Source organism: Carassius auratus, chromosome 1, assembly GCF_003368295.1.
Source record: "Carassius auratus strain Wakin chromosome 1, ASM336829v1, whole genome shotgun sequence".
Lineage (NCBI taxonomy): Eukaryota > Metazoa > Chordata > Actinopteri > Cypriniformes > Cyprinidae > Carassius > Carassius auratus.
Genome location: NC_039243.1, coordinates 9,251,227 through 9,278,994, shown reverse-complemented (window position 1 = coordinate 9,278,994; position 27,768 = coordinate 9,251,227). Strand labels below are relative to the sequence as shown.

The 27,768-nt window shown below is 34.5% G+C and overlaps 1 protein-coding gene across 1 annotated transcript; it reads left to right on the top strand.

The window, feature by feature from the left end:
- The first annotated feature begins 966 nt into the window (after positions 1-966).
- Positions 967-26,591, top strand: LOC113060710 (TBC1 domain family member 9-like). The gene is made up of 21 exons (XM_026229886.1): positions 967-1,574; positions 7,082-7,192; positions 9,694-9,812; positions 9,899-10,127; positions 11,465-11,726; positions 12,885-13,092; positions 13,269-13,475; positions 14,016-14,168; positions 15,368-15,518; positions 17,057-17,271; positions 17,351-17,468; positions 18,629-18,914; positions 19,696-19,825; positions 19,927-20,025; positions 20,125-20,193; positions 21,350-21,590; positions 21,813-21,878; positions 22,325-22,411; positions 22,526-22,588; positions 22,690-22,793; positions 24,325-26,591. The coding sequence occupies exons 1-21, from the start codon at positions 1,454-1,456 to the stop codon at positions 25,021-25,023; spliced, it is 3,738 nt and encodes a 1,245-aa protein (XP_026085671.1). The 5' UTR covers positions 967-1,453; the 3' UTR covers positions 25,024-26,591.
- Positions 26,592-27,768: the final 1,177 nt, after the last annotated feature.

Sequence of the window (27,768 nt, the reverse complement as noted above, 5' to 3'; positions counted from 1 at the left end):
ATGATTATTTATTTTATAATTTTATAAAAATCAGCCAAGCATTATATAAAAGGTTATATTTTGACCATATAATATTAATTATAAAAATTTATATATATATATATATATATATATATATATATATATATATATATATATATATATATATATATATATATACACATACACACACATATATATATACACACATATATATACACACATATATACATATATATATACACACACATACATATATACATATATATATATATACACATATATATACATATATATATATATACACACATATATATACATATATATATATATACACACATATATATATATATACATATATATACACATATATATACATATACATATATATACACATATATATACATATACATATATATACACATATATATACATATACATATATATACATATACATATATATACATACATACATATACATACATACATACATACATACATATACATATATATACATACATACATATACATACATACATACATATATACATATACATACATACATATATATACATACATACATATATATATATACATACATATATATATATATATATACATATATATATATATATATATATATGTATGTGTGTGTATATATATATATATATATATATATATATATATATATATATATATATATATATATATATATATATATATATATACTTTTGTTCTATATTTTAAATATATAACAATATAATATATTTTGTAATATAATTATTTTTAATTTTTATATACATACATATATTCTATATATGTGTGTGTGTGTGTGTGTTTGTGTTTAGGTATATATAATATACACAAGATTATATATGGTTATATAAATTTGTTTTAGTGAAAATGAATTGTCGAAAAAAAAATTGTTTACGATCGATGTGCTTCCCGCCCACAATAATGACGTCACAATGGCCTGCCCATGACGCACGCTGAGTGAACGCGCTGCAGTGGCGCTAGAGAGTAAGCATTATTAAAACACGGCGGAGATGTCAGGCATTGTTTATGTTGCGTGCTTCGGCAGCTGGTTTAAACGCTGAAAATAGCCTCGTCGTTCCCTAGTAACCACCGGAGTACACCGGTTCTGCTTTAGTCATCGCGAGGCGCTGAAGTCCCTGTCGTCCTTCCACAAAGCTGTTCATGCTGTTATTTGTTGAGTGGGAGGTGTGCGCGCGTCTCGAGGAGCTCCAGGAGGACTGTGCATGACATATTTTAATATTTATCCATCTGCTCCGATACAGTAAGTGTTATATTTGACTGACAATTCATAATCTTGCAATATACACCCGACGGATCTTCAAAGTGCGTCGCTTCCCTAAATCGGCTGCGCGCTTGGATAAACTGGAGGACAGCGACTCCACACTGGACCACGGATCGAAGATTTGATTGATGTCCTCGTGAGAAACCCGAGCTGAAGATGTGGGTGAACCCTGAGGAGGTGTTGCTGGCCAGCGCGCTGTGGATGACCGAGAGAGCGAACCCCTACTTCATCCTGCAGAAGAGAAAGGGTCACGGAGACGGCGGAGGAGGACTCGCAGGTAATGAAGCGCGCGCACGCTCCTGTCGTTCATGATGACAGCTGAAGCTCAGGTGTGTTCATTCATGCCTGCACTCTCAGGTGGTGATCACTGAAAACAGATCCCGGAAAAATGCTCTAGGATTTACGTTCAAACTATTTTCAATCCGATATTGCTAGTATTTTCCACAAAAAAATACACCGAAACGGAAAGTAACACCGAATTAAAAGTCCGATTTCAATGCGTAAGACTGAAATTGTGTTTTCATATAAAAACACACTCTAATAATTTTTATTTGCATGTTCGAAAAAAATATTTATTTAACAGTATTTTAGCATTTTCCGAATTTATTAGTTATTTTATCAGCATAATTTCAAAATAACATGCATTTTAATATTTCATATACATAATGTCTGCTTTTTGCTGTAGTGGCATGGACAAATTTGTACAAGTTTGTGCAAATCTTGCTGATTCATGTTATTCAGCATATTTGGCCATTTGTACAAGTTCCTTTTTTATCCTAAAAAAAGAGAAAAAATTATTAATTTAGAATTTAACTGGACATATAAAAAAATATTTAATATTGATAGAAAATAGGTTTCCAATCAGTTCTACATAATTACCCTCTATATATATTTAGGAATTGGTTTGGATGTATGATTGTGCATAATATGAACCTACATGGATTTATATAGCCTCATAATCATATTATTTCCGTTACTGCTGTGAACAGGCTGTGCAGAGAAGTACAGATGCATTAAGACACCATAGAAATTGCTCATTATTGTTTCTCTGTGGGGGTTTTAATGTGGCCATGGTTGACCAAATTGCAAAATGGCCAAATATTGGCTGTTTAATCAAAATAAAAGTCCTTCTAATGGGCTATTAGTGACCAAACAGGCTCAGTAAGGTTCAGTTTGTTCTCAGTGCCGCAGGACGGGACACTGAGCTGGTTTGATGTTGGCTAATAATATGTTTTATTGACCTCACCTGGTGACCTGACCTGTGGTTATAGCTGGACAGGTGCAGTTATGTATTGTGTTCTTCTCTTTATCTCTGACTTGAAAGAAATTATGCTGGAGCCTTGAAGGGAAATTCTTGCACAACTCAGAGTGACTAGCAGGGTTCATTGTTCTGTAAGAGCCAAAATGTCGCCGGTATTTGTGCAGATACCTCTTTGTGTCTGTCAGTGAGAAAAGACAGATGCAAAGCGTACACTAGCGAGGGAAGATGATGTCATTGTTACAGAAATGTGCAAGCTGTGTGTCAGTGAGCCTGGCACGGCCAGTCTTGGATAGCCAATCAGAGTCTTGGATAGCCAAAGTACTAGAAACAAACCCAATGTACATGTTTGTGTATGTTTACATACATCCCAACTGATCAAATATCTTGTGAATTTTTATTCAAACATGATTTTTTTATCAAAAGACAAAGGCGATGTACGCTACTTGTGCATGGCGATAATATGGGTTTCAAAACATTTTCTTATTTGTTTCTTTAAATGAATTGCATATTGTAGATTCATCCAATTTCTTTTTTGTTTATGAGAACGCAAAATGTGAATCACAAATGAGATGATCTCATTAATGTCTCGGTTGTTTCTCACTTTTAGAGCTCTATGCTCAACGGCTAACTCATTTGTGCCTTTTTAAGGCATTTTATTAAAAACATTTTTAGACAAAGTTGACGCTTTAATGATAAATGCTTAAAAAATTGTGGTGAACTATGAAGGAGCAACCTTTTAGCAATCAGATTGTAGGTAGTGCCTTTTTAAACCTTCACAAAAATACTTTATTCCAATTTTTCGATGTCCAGAATGGTTTTACAAGATTGACTGATAATCGGTTTTACCGATATTTATGTATTTTCCATTAATGGATATTGGCTTTATAATATTGGATCCACCGATAAATGGAGAATTGCGTGCAAGACTGCCACAAACGTGTTCACAGATAAAGTAACTTGCTTTGCCTTAATAAATTAAGTTAAACATAACTGTATTAAATCGTCATTAATGAGGTGCATTACATAAAAGCTTGATATACATAATCTATGAAATAGAGACTCACAGAGTCGTGTTATCCGTCAAATCATGCCCCAGTGACATAATTTAATAAATTAAACAGGCTTGATTGAGTGCATGATGGAAATAAAAAAAAAGAAGTAAAACAATAAATAAATACAGGTTCTGCATATCGGTTATCGGTCACATCATCATGCAAATTATTGGTATTGGTTATAAAAAATAAATAAATATCAGTCAGTCTCTAATTTCTTTTACTATACAAAGGCCCAGTGCTTTACTTCCATCCAGTATGAGCCCAAACATCTTTTCTATGGCTGAATACAGATTAAGTAAACAGCCCTATTGAGTTTTTATGCCATATAGTTGTATCAGGTTGATGCAGTTTTTGTCAGAGCGGAGATGAATTCAATTGAGAGCAGAACTCCTACTATATTTAGAATGAGAAGAGACAACAATGAAATGTTCCTCCTATAACTTCTTATCCAAGCATCCTAATAAGACTGGCGAGAATCGCTGGACAGATTGATTTGTGTTTCCCTGTTGGCATATATGTAGGCTATGTAGTGTAGTACTCCTTACTGCATTGGTCAAAGCAGAGCAATTTCCCATAATGCAATGCGCTCGACTGGACCTTCCATATGCAAATCGTTATTATGCAAAGTGCAGAATTTGTATATTTTATAGATACAATAACTGGACACCACTTGCTAAATTAAATCTGTCCCAAATGAGGTCTTGTGACGTCAGTGTAGTATACGGTTGTTAAACCATTTATTTATTTCATTTCTTAAAAATAGTAGGCAGTGTGCAGTGCAAAACTGAGCCGTTTGCTAGTATTCAGTTTGACCTTTAGAGGATCTAAATATTGCAGACTGACCTCTTGACTCAACACGAAGAATACAAACATCCAGTATTAATTGAATATTATTTATATACTATTATATTTTCAGCTTATGTTTGAATATTATTTTTAGTAATTTTTTTTTATTTATTTTTTTATGTTTTTGTTTTGTATTTATCGTTATCTTTACCTTATTAAATAAAATAAAAAAATGTTTTAGTCATTTAACTACTTATTTTACTTCTGTTTGCAGCCAAGGCAACATTTCTAATTTCCATTTAAATTTATTTTACATATTATTAAGTTTATTATCCCTATTTTAATTTATTTCACCTTTATTTATATTCACAAACAGTTTTACACATTAATTTCACAAATGAAAATCGTTCCAATTACAGCCAGAGCTTATTGTTACCGTCTCTTTTTCAGTTCCGCTCAGTTTAGTAGATTTGCAGCATACTCTCTCAGACATTTAACAATTCACAACTGGCATGCCAGTCTACCTGACCATCAGTTAGAGGAAGAAGATTTTAAAAATGTAATTGCTTGGGGAATAAAATATCTTTTTGACCTATTTTTAAGCATCTGGGAACATAATATCTACGGGCCGGATGGTAACAATTCAAAAGTAATGAATAGATCCATGTTTTTGAATGAATCGAGTGATTTATTGATTCAGTAACACATTCATAAAGACAGTCACTTGCATTGTTTCTGAATGAATCAGCCATTTGAATGAATCAGTTGAATGAATGACTCACTCATTAAAACAGTCATTTGCTGCCACCTATTGGTGGTTTGGTTTCATATTTAAAAGTATCATTGCATTTTCCCCAAAATGTCTTGTTTGTATGGTTATATATTAATAAATTAGCAATTTTGCGGTGCAAATGCATTTATGCTTAGCTTCATCAAACAGTCTGTGTAAATGCATCTAATGCCACTTCAGTGTTTGTTGATACTGATTTCAATTGAATTTACCTCCTTCACAGATTATACTGCACTTTATTTTGAGAGTTGTTCAGGATTTCATTATTTTAATGTTTTTGCGTTGGAAAAAAAGTAGAGTTTTGTTTGTGTATGCTGCCAATTATAGAAATAAAATGGGTATTGGCAGGTCACACTTTAAAAAAAAGGGGGAAATCGGAATCAGAATTGTTTTATCCAAATCACTTATTAAAAACGAAAACCCTATAATCTCATATCATGTTCCCTGTATTTGTCATGTAGTGTGAAGGGATTTCGAATATACATATATTTTTATATTATGATGCTTAATGCTATGAAATATGTCAAATATTTGTGAGAAGGAAGTTGTTTTGTTCCGTGTGTCAAAAAAACTGGAAATACTGGAAGTGGAAAAGGTTTATCACAGAATGAGCTGAATGTTGTCTTAACCAGCGCTCAGCACAGGGCTCTGAGACTCAAGAGATCATGTGATCCTTACAGTATTCTCAGATCTCTGCTCAGAAACCGTGGCTCATCCGACCATATGAAAGCAGGAACAGAAATCATGTGTTCAGGAGGGAGATGTTATTTCACATCTGAGCTCCAGCAGAAACGGGAAGTCGTGTTTGTTTTGAGGATCCTGATTCTCGCATTTAAGTCTGGCAAAGTCTGTGGTGTAAAAAACGGCTACATGTACAGTATGTTCACTCTCCTGGTCTTATTGTGCATGATTCATCAGTGTTCTGTGCTAAATGTACTCTTCATGCTCGAACTGGCTGAACCTGCCCAATCCGCACTGGAGGTTTGGAAGCGCTCCTCCTCTGATCTGTCTTCATTCGTCGTGTCTGATGCTCTGATAGAGATGTTAGCTCATTCTCAGCGGTTCGCCCAGGGGGTTTACAAGCAGCAGCTTGATGTGTTTGTTTGTGAGCCAATCTACACACAGTTAGACTATCATTTTGAAGCAGTATCTTAGTTGGTTTACTGTTTTTAGAAGATATATACATATATACACACACTACCATTTAAACCTTTGGAGACTGTAAGTTATATTTTTTATGGTTTTATGGCTTCTGCTCACTAAAGCTGCATTTATTTGATCAGAAATACAGTAAAAATGGCTATATTGCAAAATATTATTACAATTTAAAATGATCGTTTTCTATAATATATGGTAAAATGTAATTCATTCCTGTAACGCAAAGCTGTATTTTCAGCATCATTCCTCCAGTCTTCAGTGTCACGTGATCCTTCAGAAATCATGAAAATATACTGATTTGATGATCAAGAAACATTTCCGATCATTCTCAATCAAATATATATCATTGTGGCCAAACAGCCATAGTAACCAAGCAGCCTGAAAGTCTTTAATGCAAAAACTAAAATGAATCATGTATCATGAAACAGAAAGTTTGAATTATGAATTAAATACATTAACCAACCGTAATACCATTCTTGCTGCTAAAACTTAAATCAGGGACAATCCCGAATCCTCATTTTCTTAATGCTCTCATACCTGCGAGTCCCAGGACAAGGGTCACAGGATCACGACACGAGTCTAATGATGTGCTCATTATTGACCTTTCTTAACTTTATACTCAAACTAAAATGAGTAACTGAAACTAAATCAAATTGTTTTTTAAACACAGATATTTCCAAGAAGTAAAAAAAAGAGGTGGTCATTCTGAGTGTATGTTGTCTGTTGTCTCTCAGGTCTGCTGGTTGGTACTCTTGACGTGGTGCTGGACTCGAGCGCCCGTGTGGCCCCGTACAGGATCCTCTACCAGACCCCCGATTCCCTGCTTTACTGGACCATCGCTCACGGTAACACACTCCCTCTCATCCGCTCGCTGCCGGAGCATTACCTCATGCCCCACTGCCTCTAGTGCAATCTGAACTGAAGACAGAAATCAATGTCCACTTTTCTTTCAAACGCTGCTCGACTGAACATGATGTTCACTCACTGTCTCCGCTTTTAAAATTCAGTTTAGATGTTGAAAACTTCAATGTAGGAATCAGTGTTTTAGCCAAGACGGTGTTTGTTATTATTCTGTATTCGTGAGTAACACATTGAACTGAAACAAAATGCATTTTTACATTGGTAGATATATTTTGCTCAAGGCCTAAATAAAATTAATTGCATGTGAAGAAACATAGATTAGTTGTCACAAGACCAGAATTTGAATAGTTAGAGCAACACCATTAGTTTTCAGAAGCTGTAAGATACCTTTTATCTTATAAATCTGAATACAAATAACATTGATTTAAATGTTACTATTAATTGGTAAACAATGGCAAGTAGCCTTTAATGTTTTTCAGTTAAGTAAATACTGCTGTAAAAAAAGATAAAAAACTGTTAATGAATAAATAGATTATGCTAAACAATTATTGACATGGTAGATATTTGTGTAATAGTAATTTGTTAATTACATATATTACTGCAAATTAATAATTATAAATAAATACGTACACACACACACACACACACACAGATATGGTCTTTTTTAAAGCAATATAAATATCATTAATAAAATCAAACCAGATTCTGTTATAGGATTCTTGACATGTTAGATATATTTGTGTAAGAGTGATTTATGTTATTTACACTTGACAAAACAAACAGTTTTAGGAGTCAGTGGGAATACTGAAGAAGTTTCATCAATCTCGTACCACTACAAAAATTAACTTAATATGGAGCCTCTTAACTATTTCACTATTTAATATTTAAAAAGTATTACTTTTAATCATAAATAAAAATGCACTGATTTAAATATTATTGCTAATTAATAATTCTAAATGAATAATACATTAGAGCCATTTTAGGAGCATTTTCCTTTTAATTAAGCATTTCTAAAATAAAATAAAATAAACTTCAGTAAATAGAAGGTGCTTGAAGTTTTTTTTTGTATCCAATTTGTGGAGGCATATTAAAGCTTCAAAAGTTGTTCTAGAGTTGTTCAAAAGTACAAATTAAAAAAATAAAACCTCTTTAAGGGATGTTAAACACAACCTGGAGTTGAATACAAGATGAATGTATCAGTAAGATTTGTATGGTCTTCCCACAGTATTCCTCATCATAGCATTGAGCTCCAGCCTCGAACATTATGTGTGAAGCCAAAAGCAAGCGCTGTCTTCCCAGAGGAACGGAGAGTGCTCTGATTCTGAGCTAATCTGCTTTACAGGCCACTGCGAATGCTGCTTCATATTTCACAAGCTGTTGCTTTGCTAGCTGCAAGCCATTTGGTAAAGCTGTTTCTTTAAGACCAGAGCCCGTTTGCCTCTTCTGAGATGTGCATTTGTCCTGTGAAAAGTTTTGCATGACCGTGCATAGTCGCTTTTTTATTTTTAAATGTATTTTCTAGAAATAATCCTAGGCTAGTGCATCGGCAATTTGAGACTGATGCTAAAATAAACAACTTAATAAATGTATAAATATATATAATTTAATAAATGCTTAGTAATAAAAATGTCTATACTATAAATATACAATTTTAATATTAATGTTAAATTTACTATTAATCCTATTATTCGTGTTTACTATTTAAATATATTGTTATTTTATATATATATATATATATATATATATATATATATATATATATATATGTATATATATGTGTGTATATTTATATATGTAATTTGTCAGACATCAACAATTAAATTCATTTAATGTCATTATTAATATTTAATATTAAAGTTACATGTATATAGATTTACAAAAAATAATATTAAGATTACATTTAATATATTTAATATAAATTTTTAGTTGTCAGAAAATCTAAACAGCTAAATTAATTTAATGTTATAAATTTACACACATTATAATATTATTATAAATATATAAAAAAAAACATAAATATAAAATTATATAAATAATAGATTTCTTTGTTGTTGTTTTTTATTTTATTCAAATATTATTAATATTTAATATTAGATTTCACGCACGTATACATATATTAAAGCTTAATATTAAATATAAATTTTAACACTTATTATTATTATTATTTTTATTATTTTTATTTATTTTTTTAGTTTTGGTTAAACAGCAAATGGAGCATTGATAGTTAGTTTTTTAAATAATTGTTTATTTCCCTCTGTACATAATTGAAGGACACAGAACGATCTTAACCAATCATGTGTCTAGCCAGTTAAATGTGCTTGATTTATTATCTGAAGAGAGCTGTGCTAAAACAGAGCTAATTAAATAATGAACCCGAACCCATCTGCTGTTCAGATCTGAGCAAATGAAGTCGCTGCGGAAATGCATCATGGCAAATGTGTGGATTAGTATGATTTGATGACGCAGAGGTATTTGTTTCTGGCAGGGAGCTCTCGTAAGGAGATCACGGAGAACTGGGAATGGCTGGAGCAGAATCTGCTGCAGACGCTCTCCATCTTCGAGAACGAGAACGACATCACCACCTTCGTCAAGGGCAAAATACAGGTGACACATTAGCGTTTCAAACACGCTATTCATTTCATCAAGTGATTTAAGTGCTTACACGTGTCTGTCTGTGTGCTTGTGTGCAGGGCATTATAGCCGAATACAACAAAAGCCATGATATCAGAGAGGATGATGACACGGATAAGTTTAAGGAGGCCATCGCTAAGTTTCGCAAGCTCTTCGTCATGCCGGAGGAGGAGAAGCTGGTCAATTATTACTCCTGCAGTTACTGGAAGGGCAAGGTGCCGCGGCAGGGCTGGCTGTACCTCAGCATCAACCACCTCTGCTTTTACTCATACCTGCTCGGGAAAGAGGGTGAGTACTGCCCCCGATGGATACGATGTGCAACAACACATCAGGACCGGGCGTCTGGTCCAATTGTATTTCGGTTTTGAATTAAAAATGTCAGCAAATGTTACAAATTAGACATGTTGACAGTACACCAGTGATAACAGTTTAGAGTCAGGACCGTATTGTTAAACATACTGGCTTTGTGTTTTTGCATTTAAAAAGACAAGATGAAGGTGGTGGATTGCGGAAAAACACAATCAATCATCAATAGTTTTATATTATTAAACTGGTTACATTATTGACAATATCCCCCTGAAGTGAGTAGCAGGGTTATTATCGTTAACACACATTTAAAACTAGAACCATTTAAAAAAACATGTGTTACTTGAAATAACATAAATGTTAACTAAAATAAATAAAAACAAACTATAAATAAATTGGTCAATGGGGACCATCAACTGTAGGTGAACTATCCCTTTAAGCATTAAAATAAAACAAAAATATAAAAAAAGTACAATTAAAAACTATATAGACATTTTTTTTCTTTAAATTACAAAAGCACAAAGCAAAAAAAAATTTTTTTTTCAATAAATAAATATATAAAAGATAAATTACTAATTCAGAATATTAAAATATATAATAGTATATCGGTGATATTGAGAAATAACACTGGTGAGTAGTTATTGACTTCAGTTCATCTTTTAGTGCTCAATCCTGTTCTGTTCACACACAGTTCAGTGATTTAAACATGCTACAAACTAATTAACTCCTGAAAAATACAGGTAATTGCAACCATATTTACAGAAAATCTACACAGTGTGAGGAGCTGAACTGAACAGCTTGTTGTTATTGACATATTTAAACACGTACCACAGTTGTGGTGCAATAAATCACAGGAAACAAAGTATTCCTTGACTCAGTGTTGCCAGATATTTCTATAAAAACGGTAAATAGGATCCAAGCGTGTTATCTTGGATATAAACCGAATTTAAAATGGATTGCTTTATTAGCTGAGCTGAGCATAAACACCAAGCACAAAGACGCTTAATAAGCATTGTTTATAAAAAGAGGACATGGCAACCCTCGAAGAGAGCACTCTGCAGAGCAGCCTTCCCAACTTTCCAACCAAACATGACGGCTTTGTTGACGTATTTTAGTTAAAATCACAGAACATAATTGTCTTTGGTCGTTGTAATATTACTTTTGTAAAAATTCGCAGATACCAAACATGCAAGACGGGAAACCTTTGCAGGTTACATTGCAGTTTTGCGAGCGAGTTCTGTTTCATATACACTCGGGATTCACTCCCATATTTAGATGCGGTCTTCACTCCTGACTCAGTGAGTACTGGTTTGTTTCAGCTAAGCTGGTGATCCGCTGGGCCGACATCACTCAGCTGGAGAAGAACGCCACGCTGCTGCTGCCAGACATGGTGCGTGTCAGCACACGCTGCAGCGAGCACGTCTTCTCCGTCTTCATCAACATCAACGAGACCTTCAAACTCATGGAGCAGCTCGCCAACATAGCCATGAGACAGCTGCTGGAAAACAAAGGCTTCGAGCAGGACCGCTCTCTGCCCAAACTCAAGAAGAAGTCGCCCAAGAAAGTGTCGGCCCTCAAAAGGTGTGTGAGTTCAGGGATAATAAAGTTGACCTTGACCTTGACGATAAAGTAGATCAATCAAGATGAAGTGATGGTAGAAAACTGATAGGAGTTGAAATAATGTATATGTAATAATGTGTGTATATATATATATATATATATATATATATATATATATATATATATATATATATATATATATATATATATATATATATATATATATATATATGTTTTTGCACTGATGCAACATTTATTCATTTGCTGCAGATTAATCTTTTGAAATTTTTCCCATAAAGTGTAAAAATAAATCTGTTTATTTAAAAGAAACTTGTTTAAATATTTATTTAAATTTGATTACACTCATTTAGTTATTTATCTAACTTATTTTATTAAATGAGCTCCTAGTGAAGTACTATTCATTTGTGCAGAGTTTATTTCAGTAGATTGTCAAAAATAGACATTACTAGTTTATGCATTGAATTTAATTTCTTGAAAAAAAATCATTATAATTGCTATAACTATAGTGGTCTATACTGTTACTGTGAAATAAATGTAAATAAAAAATTCTAAATAAATGTAAATTTAATTAATAAATTCAAATCAATTTAAATAAAATAAAAAACATTTTTAGATTAGATTAAATAATATAGACTTATATTTATTATATTTATATTTTTATTATATTTAAATATTTTTAAATCAAGATACATTTACTTGAGAAGCTAAATTACTTATGATATGAAGTATATGATAGGGGTGCACGATAAATATCTGCTGAACCGGCTTTACTGACGAGATGCGCATTAATGTTCGGCCGATATTTATTGTTTAGCATTAACTCTTTTACTTTATTTTACTGTAAAACAAGTTAATAATCCTGAATATAAAATATTTTTCCATTGAGGTCAGTCACAGAACAGCTGCATATTGAATTTCTTAGATAATATCAGAAACGTAAGTCCGATTCCTACAGTAATTGTCTTAAAAATGGCAGCTGAAATACAAAATAGTGAAGAATTATATTTTGGAGTGAATTGCACTCTGTCATCTAAGAGGACTATGTGAAAACACTTAGACATGCATTTCTACCAGTTTTATAGCAAAGTGACAGTATTGTAGAATTTTAGGAAACTTATAGCAGCCTTTTTCATTATTCTATTGTTTTTGTGACTTCAGGGACTTGGACGCCAGGGCTAAAAGTGAGCGATACCGGGCACTTTTCCGCCTGCCGAAAGATGAGAAATTGGATGGGCACACAGACTGCACACTTTGGACCCCCTTTAACAAGATGCACATCCTTGGACAGATGTTCGTCTCCACTAATTACATCTGCTTCACCAGTAAAGAGGAGACCACCTGCAGTCTGATTATCCCACTCAGAGAGGTGCGTCACACCAAGAGTACACGGCATGCACATTAAACATGGTTTTATCCTGCATTCTCTACAGTGTTTTACAATTCAATCAGTTCCTGCAACATTAAGACATTTTGAATATTGATTATGGCACATTGAGGACATAAAATGGGTTGTGAGTGGCCTTTTGCATCTTTCTTCACTAGGTGACCATCGTCGAGAAAGCTGACAGCTGTAACGTCCTTCCCAGCCCCTTGTCAATCAGCACCAAAAACAAAATGACCTTCCTCTTCGCCAACCTCAAAGACCGGGACTTCCTGGTGCAGAGGATCTCAGACTTCCTGCAGCAGACCACCTCCAAAATCTACTTTGAGCGGGAAATCACGAGCAGCCTCAGCAGCTCAGACGACGAGGTGGGAACAACAATGTTTATTTGTCTATTGGTGTTTATTCCTAGAAATATTTCTAGATTTATAGTTTTACTATATTTGTATATAGACAGTACTGTTAAAAAATTAGGCTCGGTAAGATTTATTAAAGAAATAAATCGGGGTAAAAATGGGAAGCAAGGATGGATTAAATTGAACAAAAGTGAGAGTTATAGTGTTACAAACACTAAATGCTGTTCCTTTGAATTCTCTGGTTATTTAAAAGAAGAAAGAAGTCTCTTCTGCTCACCAAGGCTGCATTTATAATAAAAAAATGCCATAAAAACAGTAATATTGTGAAATTTTTTTATGATTTAAAATAACTGTTTTCTATTTCAGTATATTGTAAAATGAAATTTATTCCTGTGATCAAAGATGCATTTTCAGCATCATTACTGCATTCTTCAGTGTCGCATGATGCATATTTTTGTGGAAACAATTTTTTGAATGTTTTTTGAGGAGAACAGCATTTATTTGAATGTATTTGCTGTACTCTCTAGCGTCTTGTGCTGTGTGTGTGTGTAGGTGTACTCGTGCAGTCCGCAGCGCAGCGTCCTCAGCTCTGAGGGAGACAGTGACAGACAGTTCAATCTCAATGAGAGCAGGGTTCCCACTGCAACACAGGCCCTGATGACCGTGTACCGCCGGCGCTCCCCGGAGGAGTTCAACCCCAAACTGGTACCACAGCACTGCTTTTAGCACTGTTTACTGAGAGCAGGGACGGAGAAGGACAGGAACTGATGTGAATTCAGGACACAAATGACAGGATTATTAGGATAGAAATGTGTCCTGACAAATACTGCAAGGGGCTGTGTATTATAGTCATTTTACCATGGCTAAGAGCTGCACCTTAAACACACTTAAATCACTGCTATGCATGACCTTGAGTGGCTTGCTTGATTTTATAAAACAACAGGAAGACACCAATGTCAAGTCAATGGTTATATTTGTACTTTAAAATGAATATTAATTGTCAGTGTAAACAAATCTTATGCGAAGATTTATAGATTTGGAGCATAATTATTGGCTGTTGACAAACAACATAGCATTTTGTCCCAATGTTTTGTTCCCAGTGTTATGTTAGTGTCAGTGAAATACAATAATAGTTTATTATTATATATTTTTTTTATAAATTTTTATTTATTTGTTTTAGCTGATTAAGTTTGAGTTATTTTAGTATTTCAAGTTGAACTAAATCAAAATAACCTGAACCTTTTTTTTTTGTTGCCGTATTGAATGTAGGTTTTCTCATATTTTATTTTTATAATAAAGTATAAAATATGATTTATAAAAAAAGTAACATTTATTTTCATATTTCATTTCAGCTATTGTTTTTATTTGAAGTACTAAAAGTGTTTTTAGTTTTAGTTGTATATGGTGCGGTTACAGGTGTCTGTTTCTCAGCATTTGCACGCTCCTCATCCAGTCAGAGTTCAAAGGCTGGAGTCAGATGCAGGTCATTGTGGGTAAAGCACATACTTTAGTAAGACGCACACAGGAAGTGCACCTTATGAGAAGACCCTGCAACAATTGACCTGAAAAAATCTGCTTATCCAAGTCATTTGCTTTAAAATGACTAGGCTTTTTTAATTAGGTAACACAGAATCAGGGCATAAAGCTTGCACAGACTTATGCATTTTGCATTCAGAAGAGTATTCAAGTAATTTTTGACTCGTAAGATTGTCTAATCTAAATCTTTTGTATACATTAAATGCCGCACATTTTCAATTTCAGAATAGAAAGTGATTGAATAGAAGTCCACGGCTCTCTGGCGTCGCTTCTTTGCCAAGTCTTAGTTTCCTTCATCAGCTCTTCTGAAGATGAATTCGAGACCGTGACAGTGATGAGATGCACTCTTTACACTCGTATGATTTCAGGCTAAAGAGTTTCTGAAGGAGCAGGCCTGGAAGAATCACTTCAGCGAATACGGCCAGGGAGTGTGTATGTACCGCACAGAGAAGACCAGAGAGCTGGTGTTGCGGGGCATCCCAGACAACATGAGAGGAGAGCTCTGGCTCCTGTTTTCTGGTGAGTCATGCGGCCCACAGCTGGCTGAAAACAACTCTGGATTCAAGTTATTAATAACTAATCAGATAACCAGCCATATCACCTTCTGTCTACTGATAACTTGTGTTGTTGATATCAGATAGTCTCTGACCAATTCATTTCTACACATTTATCTGTTATTTGGTTGAAGCTAATCAGATTAGATGGATGTCAACATGGACAAGTTGTGTTGACGGCATTCTGAGAAATACATTATACATCAGAATACATTAAATATGGTTTATGTGGACCATGATGTGTTTTATGCAAACCATTATTGTCTAAATAAATTAATACTAAAACAATAATAAAAAAAAAAAAATTATATTTAAAAATGTCTTAAAAACATTTTTGTTGGTAAAAATAGTTGTTTTATTTTTAAATAATGACAAAAAACGATGATGTATTTTAAGTTAGATTTTTTTTAAGCAAAAATATGCAAAGAAAATGGAAACTAGACTCGATATTTATATTAAATAATGCTAAAAATGTAAAAAAAAAAATGTTGGTAAAAATTATTTAATTTTTAAATGCTGTTTAAATTTAAATTAGTAATTTTTAAATCAATTAAACATAAATGCATTTTAAGATTGATTTTAAGAAAATTAATTAAACAGGCAAAGTAAAAGAAAATATGACCCAGACTACATTAAATATGGTTCGCTCAGAGTACGAGGTGTTTAATGTATTAAATTATTTGCTAAATAAATTTTATTGTTAAAAAATGTAAAAAAAATATATATATATTGTTATAAAATAAACAATAATACATTTTAGGTTTTTATATTAAGAACATTTTATTGTACCTTTATGCAAAAAACAATAATCAGTACTTAATGTCCTGATTGCAAAACCAGCCACTGCACTAGATACTTGTATTTGTATCTCTGTTTTACATGTGCCTTCACCTGCTTTTGTTTTTGTTTTTTGTGTGGTTGTTTTGTGGTTCAGTGCACATACCTGTTTGTCTAAAACAGCACTGCTTCCTGTTTGTAAGATGGGAGTCCGAGTCATGCACACTTGAAAGCGTTATAGGCCAGTGCACAAACTGAATCACATGACTGCACAAACACACTTCTGCTGTAGAAAACAACAGCTGCCTTGTTTGCCTTCACAGTTGTCTGCATTAGCACGAGGAACAATATGATAAAATCATCAGCCTGAAATAGCTTTGAAAATACCTCAAGTAATGTTAAACTGCCCTCTTGAAGTTGAACAAGTATTATCAGTATTCTATCATAACAAGTATTATTATAATGATCAGCTCAGACAATTCAGTGAAATGTAGCTAATGAAGTACAGAAGCAATGAGCAAGTTGTAACCAAATGTACATGGTATTTTAATATGATGGTACGTGTTTTTTTGTTTGTTTTTTGCATTATGCATATTCAGACTTATGTTTATATATATATATACACAAGTAAAAAAAATATCTAAATATCATCTGAATGGTTTGTATACATTTGAGCTGTTGATTATTTGAGGGATCTGTTGTTTATCTGTATGTTGGTGTGTTCAGGGGCGATTAATGAGATGGCCACTCATCCTGGTTATTATGAGGATCTGGTGGAGAAGTCGATGGGGAAATATAATCTGGCCACAGAGGAGATCGAGAGAGACCTGCACCGCTCTCTTCCTGAGCACCCAGCCTTTCAGAACGAGATGGGCATCTCTGCCCTGCGTCGAGTCCTCACTGCGTACGCCTTCCGAAACCCCAACATCGGCTACTGCCAGGTACCACCCACAGCAACACACCATCTGTGATAAATGCCCCCGCAGCCCCCTCATAATGCCTGTCTGTCGTCTTCTGCAGGCCATGAACATCGTGACCTCCGTCCTGCTGCTGTACGCTAAAGAGGAAGAGGCCTTCTGGCTGCTGGTGGCCTTATGTGAGCGCATGCTTCCCGACTACTACAACACCAGAGTCGTGGGTGAGCTCCGGGATCATCCGGCTTCTTACATCCCACCAGTGGAATCACTGAATGCTGACATAACAATGGAATTTACAGTATAACACAGTTTGTGACAGAAACTTCATCTCACTCCAGTCACTTCAACAGTATTTCTCCATTTCAATTTATAACACTATCATCAGATACACACAAAAACTCAAAGGTCTTAAAGGACATAAATATTACAAAATAAAATACAATAATATAAAATGGATTCACCGTGAACCAATGGAAGAGTGTTATTGAATGGAATGTAGACCTCAAAGTAATTATAATAATAAATTGCATTTATTCCATGTTTTTATTTTAATAGTAAACCTTTGTTGTGCAGCAGTTTGTTTGCCAAAAAATAAAAGGAATTGATTCATTTTCATCCGATTACATTTTAAAAGATTAATTAAGTTGTTAATGTTTTACGCTTTTGTTTGATTACCAACATTTTGGATAATAAATGTATATCAAATGAGGGCTTGAGACGAAGAACCATATGAGTCCATATTTTAAATTTTTGAATAATATATTTTTTTTAATTTGGACTCTGAATATTATATTACTTTATTTTTTTTTATAAAACTTTTTTTTTTTAATAAAAAGACAATAAATCCAGAAGGAATTAAAACAGAATTTTTGAAGGAAATTGTATATATATATAGAGAGAGAGAGAGAGAGAGAGAGAGAGTACTGTTTTTGTACAAAATTAATTTAATTGATTATACATGCTTTTTGATTATTACAATTTAATTAAACCATTAAAATGGAATCCAGAAAAATGAAAGTGTAAAAAAAAACAGAATTTATATAAAATGGAATTTTAGAGAAAAAAAAATAGAATGTTTTTCATAGGGCCTTATTATTGTAAAATATGTGATAACTTATTAAACTGTTGACGTTTAAATGGAATCTCGAAAATTTTGAGTGGAAAGCACAGAATTTGGGAAATTTGGAATTTGAGATTTTAAAAATCTCAGTATTTCATATGGCTCTAAAAAAATATTTGTATTAAACTTTTAATAAATTGATGTTAAATTGTGTATGTTTCATGATTTAAATTAATTGGAAATTGCGGAAAAATACACCTGATTTCATAGTGCAACACAAAAACCAGGAAGCTGTGTGAGCACTGTGTGTGTGTGTGTCAGGTGCTCTGGTGGACCAGGGTGTGTTCGAGGAGCTGGCTCACGTCTACGTTCCTCAGCTGTACGACTGCATGCAGGCTCTGAGTGTCATCTCCACCATATCTCTGTCCTGGTTCCTCACGCTCTTCCTGTCCGTCATGCCCTTCGAGAGCGCCGTGGTGGTGGTCGACTGCTTCTTCTACGAGGGCATCAAGGTCATCTTCCAGCTAGCGCTGTCGGTGCTCGACGCTAACATCCATCAGCTGCTGAGCTGCAAAGATGACGGAGAGGCCATGACCATCCTGGGCAGGTGAGACAACTGCATGCTTCTGAATACGTGTAGTACATGAATGTTGTGGGATGCTGCCTAGTAAGTATGTGTAGTGTTCTGCATATGTTCTGTTCGGCAAAGTCATATGTTGCATACAATGTCGAGTATATACCGTATTTTCCGGACTTTTTTTTTTCGCACTTTTTTCATAGTTTAGCTGGTCCTGCGACTTATAGTCAGGTGCGACCAATAGAAAGCATTACCGTTTACAGCCACGAGAGGGCGCTCTATGCTGCTCAGTTCTCCTGTAGTCTACACTTAAAACATAGAGCACCCTCTCGTGGCTGGAGACGGTAATGTTTTCTCTTGGTTCTAAATAAATGCGACTTATAGTCCGGTGCGACTTATAGTCCGGTGCGACTTATAGTCCGAAAAATACGGTACTGTACTGCGAATTTAGTATATGTTGCATACTGCATAGTGAGTATATAGTCTGTTATCACAGTTTGCGGTATAATGCACATTTAATGTATGTATTATACTACAGTATGTAGTTAGTACATATATTCTGTACTATATGTATATGTAGCGAACTACATGGGAACTATACTGTAATATATGTGTATAGTGTACTACAAAGGGACTATACTGTAATATGTGTATAGTGTACTACAAAGGGACTATACTGAAATATGTGTGTATATAGTGCACTTCAAAGAGTATTTATATACAGTAGTATACAGTACTTATCGAATGACTGTGCTGATTTTCTTCGATCTGCTTACAGATGAGTGTGTGTGCTTGTGTCTGTGTGTTGTAGGTATCTGGACAGCGTGACTAACAGGGACAGCACTCTTCCTCCAATCCCTCATCTTCACTCTCTCCTGACGGATAACAGGGATCCGCATCCTGAGGTGGACATCTTCAAACTCGTGCGCATCTCCTACGAGGTCCGTTCCTCTCAAGTTCTGGCCTCGTCTCTTAAAGTATGTTTTCATGGGGTCTGTCCGTGTCGTGTTGCATGTCAGCTGATGTTCACTGTTATCTGCAGAAGTTCGGCTCTATCCGGGCGGATGTGATTGAGCAGATGCGTTTCAAACAGAGGCTGAGAGTGATCCAGGCCATTGAGGACACCACCAAACGCAATGTGGTAAGCAGACTCTCTCCGTACTGACACTAGTGTTTCATTAGCGCTCAGGCAGAGGATCTTGGGAGTTTCATCTCTTTGGCTCATGCGCTGGTTTTGCAGGTGCGGACCATCGTGACGGAGACACCCTTCAGCATCGATGAGCTGGAGGAGCTTTATACTCTCTTTAAGGTCAGTCACATGATGAGCTCATGAAGCAGCCAGTGACATCTACAATGAGAGTGTGTGCTGTGATTTATGATAGTGACTCTTCTGTACACAGGCTGATTGATGCAGTGTGTGTGTTTATATGTTGCAGATGCTTGAGTTTTTATTAGAGATAAATCATAAGCAGTTCTTCAGGACATTCAGTGGCTCTCATTGGCACAGAAAGCACACTGAGGGTTTCCCTGTGTCTGGATCAAAGCCATTTCTGTCCCAAATGTGTCGCTAATTTAAAGATAGAAATGTGACTATTAATCATAGAAAACTTCCCATATGGTAATAATAAAAAAATGACACAGAAAATGGCTTTTCTCAACAAGCTGGAGTAAAGCCATTTTATTATTTTTAAATGTATTATTATTATTGACTTCATGATCATAGTTTATAAATTTATATTGATTAGTATAATTCTCAAAATGATAATAATTTGAATAATTGTATTATTTTTGACTTTTCTTAATGAAAATTTCATTTAATAGTTCTTGCTAAATAATTTTTAATTAATGTATATTGTGTTATATTTTTTTTATTGTCTTTACACTATTTTATTGTTTTTACATTATTTGCCTATTTAATTGTGCTTGCTAAATATTTTTAAATGTATTATTATATTAAGTTTATGTAGCATACTATACAATACTGCAAATTTAGTTTATGTAGCACACTATATAGTGAATAAATGTAGTCTGTAAGCAGTGTTGTGCACTGCAAAGGGAGCATATTCATGTAATTGCATATTTAATGTATCTAGCATACTACAGTATGTAGTTGAAAATTAATACATCCAAATTAGTTAATTCAATAAAAATATTTCATAATATATATCATTCAAAAATATATTATGCAATATTTGTATTTATTGGTGTTTTATTATTATTATTATTATATGCTATGATTTTTCTTTTTGTTGTTTTATTGTGATTATTTTGGTCATATTTAGTGGTACTTTGAATAAATCTGAATGCAGCTCATCCAGCCACACTTTAGACTTTCAGTCTGTTGAGGCAAACATTTAATAAAAGGATGAAACACATCATGCGTTCCCATTTAAACGTACATGCTCCATATGCGTTGACTTTATAAGATGAATATCAAGACCTGTGCATGTCTCTGTGCCCCTCAGTCCGAGCACCTGACCAGCTGTTACTGGGGCAGCACCAGTGACCCCAGCAGCCGTCACGACCCGAGCCTGCCGTACCTGGAGCAGTACCGCATCGATCTGGAGCAGTTCAGAGTGCTGTTTGTGCTGCTCTTCCCCTGGGCCGGCGGCACACACACAGACGACCTGGCCCTGCGCGTCTTCCGTCTGCTCGACCACAACGCAGACGCGCTCATTAACTTCAGAGAGTTCATCTGCGGCCTCAGTGAGTGCGCTTTATCATGACCAATCCCACTAGAAGATTATGAGGACACATGCATTATGTAAAAATAATAATAATGTGCACAGCGTTAGTAGTACGTTTAGAAGTCAAAACTGTATAATGACATTACGTTTAAAACATTTAATATATGATATGATTTAAATCTGTTTCAATTCAAAAGTGCATTGTGTTGCTTGTTTTTGTACACTTGCTTTCCACTTCAAGGTGTCCTGTGTCACGGTGACCTGACGGAAAAACTCACATTTCTGTACAAGATTCACATACTTCCAGGTAGGTGAGAATCTATGGGTGTAAAAGAGAAAATCAAATGTTTAACATTGTTAAGATGGTGCAGATGAATACAGCTCATACAGTTCTGGGACATACAGTATTAGTATTTTATTTATAGCATTTATATTTATTCAGCATTGCATATAGCTGTTTGCTTTGCACATATGCATACTGTATATTATGTGTAGTGGCTGTAAGTTCTCGTTTGTGAGAGGAAACATGGATAAAAAGCAGAAATGATAGCGAAGACGGATGTTTTGTTCTTTCTTCACACACACGTGTCACAAACAAGTGAAGTCTGGGTCAAAATTAACCCACAAATCAGAAGAATTATCCTTAAAGAAGATTCAAGATACAAGTACTAGAGATGTATTAGAGATCATTGTATTCTGTGATTTGTATGTGTAATTATCTGAATTAAATCTGAATGTATTTGTTGTTTTCAGAGTTGCACCCTGAGCAGGAGGAGCCCGACTCGGCGTGTGAAGCTATGCAGTATTTTTTTGAGGACATCGCCCCAGAGACTTCCAGCGGTACTGCTGCATGCTCACACTTACCTCACAAGAAACATTGTTACACCAAAATAATAGTGAAAATGATTCTTGATGCCCAGTCCAGAAACTGATGCTCTGACCTCTCGTTGATAGGCCTCGACCAAAAGAACAGAGCCGAGAAGCACGATGGTTTTGTCACTTTTAAAAGTGAAAAAGGTGGGAGAAAATACCCTCTCTGTTTATACAGAGGACATGAATCAGCTGATGTTTGATGTTGGAGGAGAATTGAAATGTGCAATGTTCTCTCTTTGGTGTAGTTAAGAAAACGCACACTCCAGATTACCGGATGTACCTGCGCCTGTGGAACCAGGAGACCAAAGCAAAGTTAGAGAACATGAGGGATCTGCCCAAACTCAACCAGGTACATCAGAAGACCAGCCAAAGAGACTTTATGAGCTCCTATTAAAACAGTGTGATTCTCCATTCAATTCAGAACCCGTCAAATATGTGACCCTGGAGCACAAAAGCAGTCTTAAGTTGCACTGATGTATTTGTAACAATAGCCAACAATACATTGTGTGGGTCAAAATTATACAATTTTCTTTTATGCCAAAAATCATTAGGATATTAAGTAAAGGTCATGTTCCTTGATGATATTGTTTACATTTCCTACCTTAAATATATCAAAATCAATTATAATTAGTAATAAGTGACTTCATTTCACAACTTTTTTTCAATATTTAGATTTTTTGTTGCATCCCCAGATTCAAGATTTTCAATAAGTTGTATCTCGGCCAAATATTGTCCGATCCTAACAAACCATACCCTAACAATGGAAAGATTATTTATTCAGCTTTCTGATGATGTATAAATCTCAGTTGCAAAAAATTAACCCTTATGAACCCCAGGGACATATATAAAGAGGAGTCACTTCAGAGTCTGAGCAAGAAAGCTCATGAAACTAAACCTCCTCTTTCTTCACAGTATATTTGCATGAGAGACCAGGAATGTGATTTAAGAAAGTAAATATGAGATATTTTGAATTCCTGTTCACTTAAACATGATAAACTGCCAGTGGAAAATGTGTTTAAAAAAATTAAACATTTCACTAGATAGCTATTATATTTAGCTTTTTATATTTCAATATTTTGATTCTAATTCACAACATTGATTGTTTAGTTAAAATAATGGTTCTTCTGATTAAAAAAAAAGTAAATACACGTATAACTAATGTATATCATTATGTATATGAATTGATAAAAAATATATAGTAACACAATATTATGCATATTTATACTATTATTATTATATTTTTAGTTTAATGGACATTTTAGGTACAACTTCATGTAATTCTTAGATTTTATATATTTTATATAATAACAAAAATATTTTTATTTGAATTGGTAATTTAATAAACTGACTTTTTTGTAGATTAAACTATATAATCTTATTATATAGAATATATATAGAATATACAATTTATATATACATGCATATATATATAATTATATATATATCATAGTATTTATTATATACTTTTATTTTAATTAGCAATGTAAAAAAAAATATAGCACTCTTTATATACATTTTATATATAAATCTCTCTCACACACACACACACACACACACACATATATATATATATATATATATATATATATATATATATATATATATATATATATATATATGCATATGTATGTGTGTGTGTGTGTATATAATAAATGATAATCTTTTACAATGATACATAATTATTTTTTTTTATTCATGTATTGCGTGTGTTATTTATTTTAAAATCGATTCAGTTATTTTTAATTTAATCTTTTCTTTTCTTTTTTACCTAATAAAAACCTAATAAATAAATCTGCCGCACAGCAAGAAGATAAGGTTAATTAATTAATGAGTAAAATCTGACTCTGTTTTGATGACTCTGTTGTCTCTTCCTTCTCCAGAGTCAGTTCATCGAGCTGTGCAAGACTCTCTATAACATGTTCAGCGAAGACCCCAACGAGCAGGAGCTGTATCACGCCACGGCTACAGTCACCAGCCTGCTGCTGGAGATGGGAGAGGTGGGCAAGCTCTTCTGCAGTCCCGCTCACAAGGACGAGGACGAGGACGATGAGGACGACCGCAGCCAAGCGTGCAGGAGCAAGCAGGAGCGAGCACGCCGCAAACCTTGCGATGGAGAGACCAACTCCTGCTTCACGGGTCCGTTTGAGGACATCAAACTGGAGGACTCCTCGCCCAAAGACACGGCCATGTCCTCCGCCATGCTCATCTCAGACGACGAGACCAAAGACGACACGTCCATGTCCTCCTACTCCGTCCTGAGCGCCGGCTCCCACGAGCTGGACGATAAGCTTCAGTGCGAGGACATCGCGGAGGACACCGTGCTCATACGCAACGGTGAGCCGTACACTGGCGTGGGGCATCATGGGAACACAGGTTTACCTCACAGCGCCAGCATCGATAAGGACTGGGCCATCACTTTCTTGCAGTTCCTGGCCTCGGTGCTCACCGAACAAGCCCTGGTGCGCTACTTTGAGAAGCCTGTGGAGATCGGCGCGCGAATAACCAACGCCAAGAACGTTCGCAAGGTGGGACACCAAAACATGTCCCTAAGTGACTATGAGATCTCGCTGTCAGGCTAACCTGCTAAACTAAAAACTATTACCTCTGCGTTCAAAACTCTGCTTCGGGGTTGAAAGAGTAGCTATCCAAAAAATCGCATTTGAGCATCATTTACTTACTTCTATGTTCCAAACCTGACTGACAGTAATTTTTCGTGAAAAGTTAATGCTAGTTTTTCCATGCAATGAAAGTGGAATGTGACCATCTCAGTTCAGCTAAAAAAAAAAAAATGACGACAAAAAACATAAAAAATAGACTATATAGTGAGTTTTCTAAAGCTATATGCTAGTAAATTACTATCGAAAGTTCAGTATGTTTCTCTCACAAAAAACTAGTTTATGACTGTAATAATCATAATAGCCACTTTTATGATGTTTCATTGTAATTTTTGGAGCTTGAAATATTAAGTGCACACAGAAAACCCTGATTGGTGTGGTGTCACGGTTTCCAACAGTAAATATAAATATAAAATTACACAATATAGACTTATGCACTATTTATTGAGTTTTCTTAAGCTATACGCTAGCAAATAATGACTTAAATATCAGCGTGTTTCTCATATAAACCTATTTTATGACTTAAGATGTTTATTGGTAAGCTATATGATATAAATCTCCATTCTCCATTGTATGGAAATGAGCAGCCTGGGCATTCGTCTAAATATCTCCTTTTGCCTTCTACCTTGAGAAATGTCCTCATACAGGTTGGGAACGACACGAAGGTCAGCAAATGATGCCAGATCTTTTGTTTTTGGTGAGCTGTCCCTTTAACTAAACCTAATCTGATTTCCTCTTAAATCAGCGTGAAGCTTCAAAGGCTTAAAGTTTGCGTGAGCTCGTTAGGGAACGGACAGTAATGAGTTTTCCCGGAGGCTGCTCTTTGATCTGATGACAGAGGGACCATGATGTGACCAACAGAATGACCTTTTTACCTGAGCAAAGTCTGAGAGGACCTGTTGTATGCTACAGTGCGCTTGATGTTCTTTATAAACCGAAATGGTAACTAATAATACCTAATACAGTTAGACTGTTCATCATAGTAATCACGTCTAGATTAAAAGAGCGTTCACAGGGATCGTGTGGATATACGTCTGGGACATTTAACACAACAAACTCCTGACACCGAGGAAGGACACTGGGATGTTAGATGTCATCTGGGATTGTTGAAACAACATTTTCTGGAAGCCTTGCTATTAAATGACATGTAATTTCCCAGATTTCTCATTTCGCGCTTCCTCTCTCAATTGTTTGCACCTGCACCTTGGGTTTTTCTTCTTTGTAAAATGTGAGGATGATCGTAACCTGTCAGTGCTGAAACATTGGATATGAATCAGCTGAGAGACGATGCTGTCCAGCTGTGTTTAGTGTCTTATTTATGGTGTATCTTCAGGTTTTATTTGACTGTGATCTCACCAGGCATGTGGCATGTCTGCGCACCTTCTCATGAATTATTGTTTGTTTTTTTTAAATGGAGGACTTTATACTTTATTTCATGCTGCTATTTTTAAGTTTACATTTTAATGTGAATGGTCGAAATCGAACTGTAAATTATTTAGATCACATCCAGGAATTAAAACTATGAAAGTAAATATCCTGTCCTGTTATCAATAACTCTCCACTTCTATTTTATTTATTGTTTACTGTATTACAGTCTATTTGCAGTACAAAAAGTGGGGTAAAACTATTGAAAGAATTTTTTTTTTTTAAAGTGTCAGTGAAAGGATCCTCAGAAATGAGGTTTTATTTATCATTGTATATGTGATTTCTGTCAGTAAACCTTATTAACATTTAAATTGAATTTTTATAACATTTAAATTGAAATCCTAAATTTTACTAAAATCAAATTAAGACAGATTAGGTAGCAGGGATGCAGATTTTGGCTAAATAAAGCTGTCACTGAATTATTTTTAATAATTAGATATAAACTTGTATTCCCAATATAATTATAAAATAATAGATCTTTTTTTCATGTAATTTCAAAGCTTGATGAATAGGTAAATTGTTAAAATGCATTAACATTGAGTAAATAGAAAATGTTTTTATTAAAGTTAAATATCAATTGAATGTATTTTGTACAATGAATATCAATTCAAAATCATATATATATATATATATATATATATATATATAATTTTTTTTTTTTTTTTTTTAAGCATTTTTATTTAACCCTGTATACATTTTTTATTATTTACATTTTATTGCGTTTTATTATTTCTTTATTATTTTTGTTTATTTGATATGAGATTTCAAATAAAAAAATCACATATTAGTAGTATTAGTATAGAAACATTAAAATAATGCAAATGTTTTAGGATAATCTAATTAAAATGTTCTGCTTGGTCATGCTGAATGTGGCTGTTGTTGAGTGTAATGACCACTAGAGTCCAGTAGAGCTGTGAGACTTTGTGTTTGAAGTCTGTGCTGTTCCCCAGAGTTCATGGCTGTAACACAGGGATGTGTCCTGAATGAAATGCCGTGTCTCTCCACCACTGACGTTTAGAGGGTGTGCGCGCGGACGTCCAATCATACGCTGATGTTCTCTGATCTGCCCAGTACTGGAGATACTTGGCACACACATAATAACACCATGCTGTCTCAGTCAACAAGTCCTACGTCAATACCGGACAATTTGTTTGCAAAGACTGTGCTTCAAAATGAACTTTTTAGGAGCAAAATATCATGTAAATAACCTATTTACTACTTGCTAAAGCACTCTCCCATCACTAACTACTTGATAAGTCAGCTGTTTATCTCTTTCAGTTATCC

Bases quoted from the DNA above. Each gene is read 5' to 3' on its own strand.
- LOC113060710 (XM_026229886.1), top strand. From the start codon at position 1,454: ATGTGGGTGAACCCTGAGGAGGTGTTGCTGGCCAGCGCGCTGTGGATG. The intron at 10,128-11,464 runs GTGAGTACTGCC...GGTTTGTTTCAG, and splicing joins ATACCTGCTCGGGAAAGAGG to CTAAGCTGGTGATCCGCTGG. The intron at 19,826-19,926 runs GTCCGTTCCTCT...TGTTATCTGCAG, and splicing joins TCGTGCGCATCTCCTACGAG to AAGTTCGGCTCTATCCGGGC.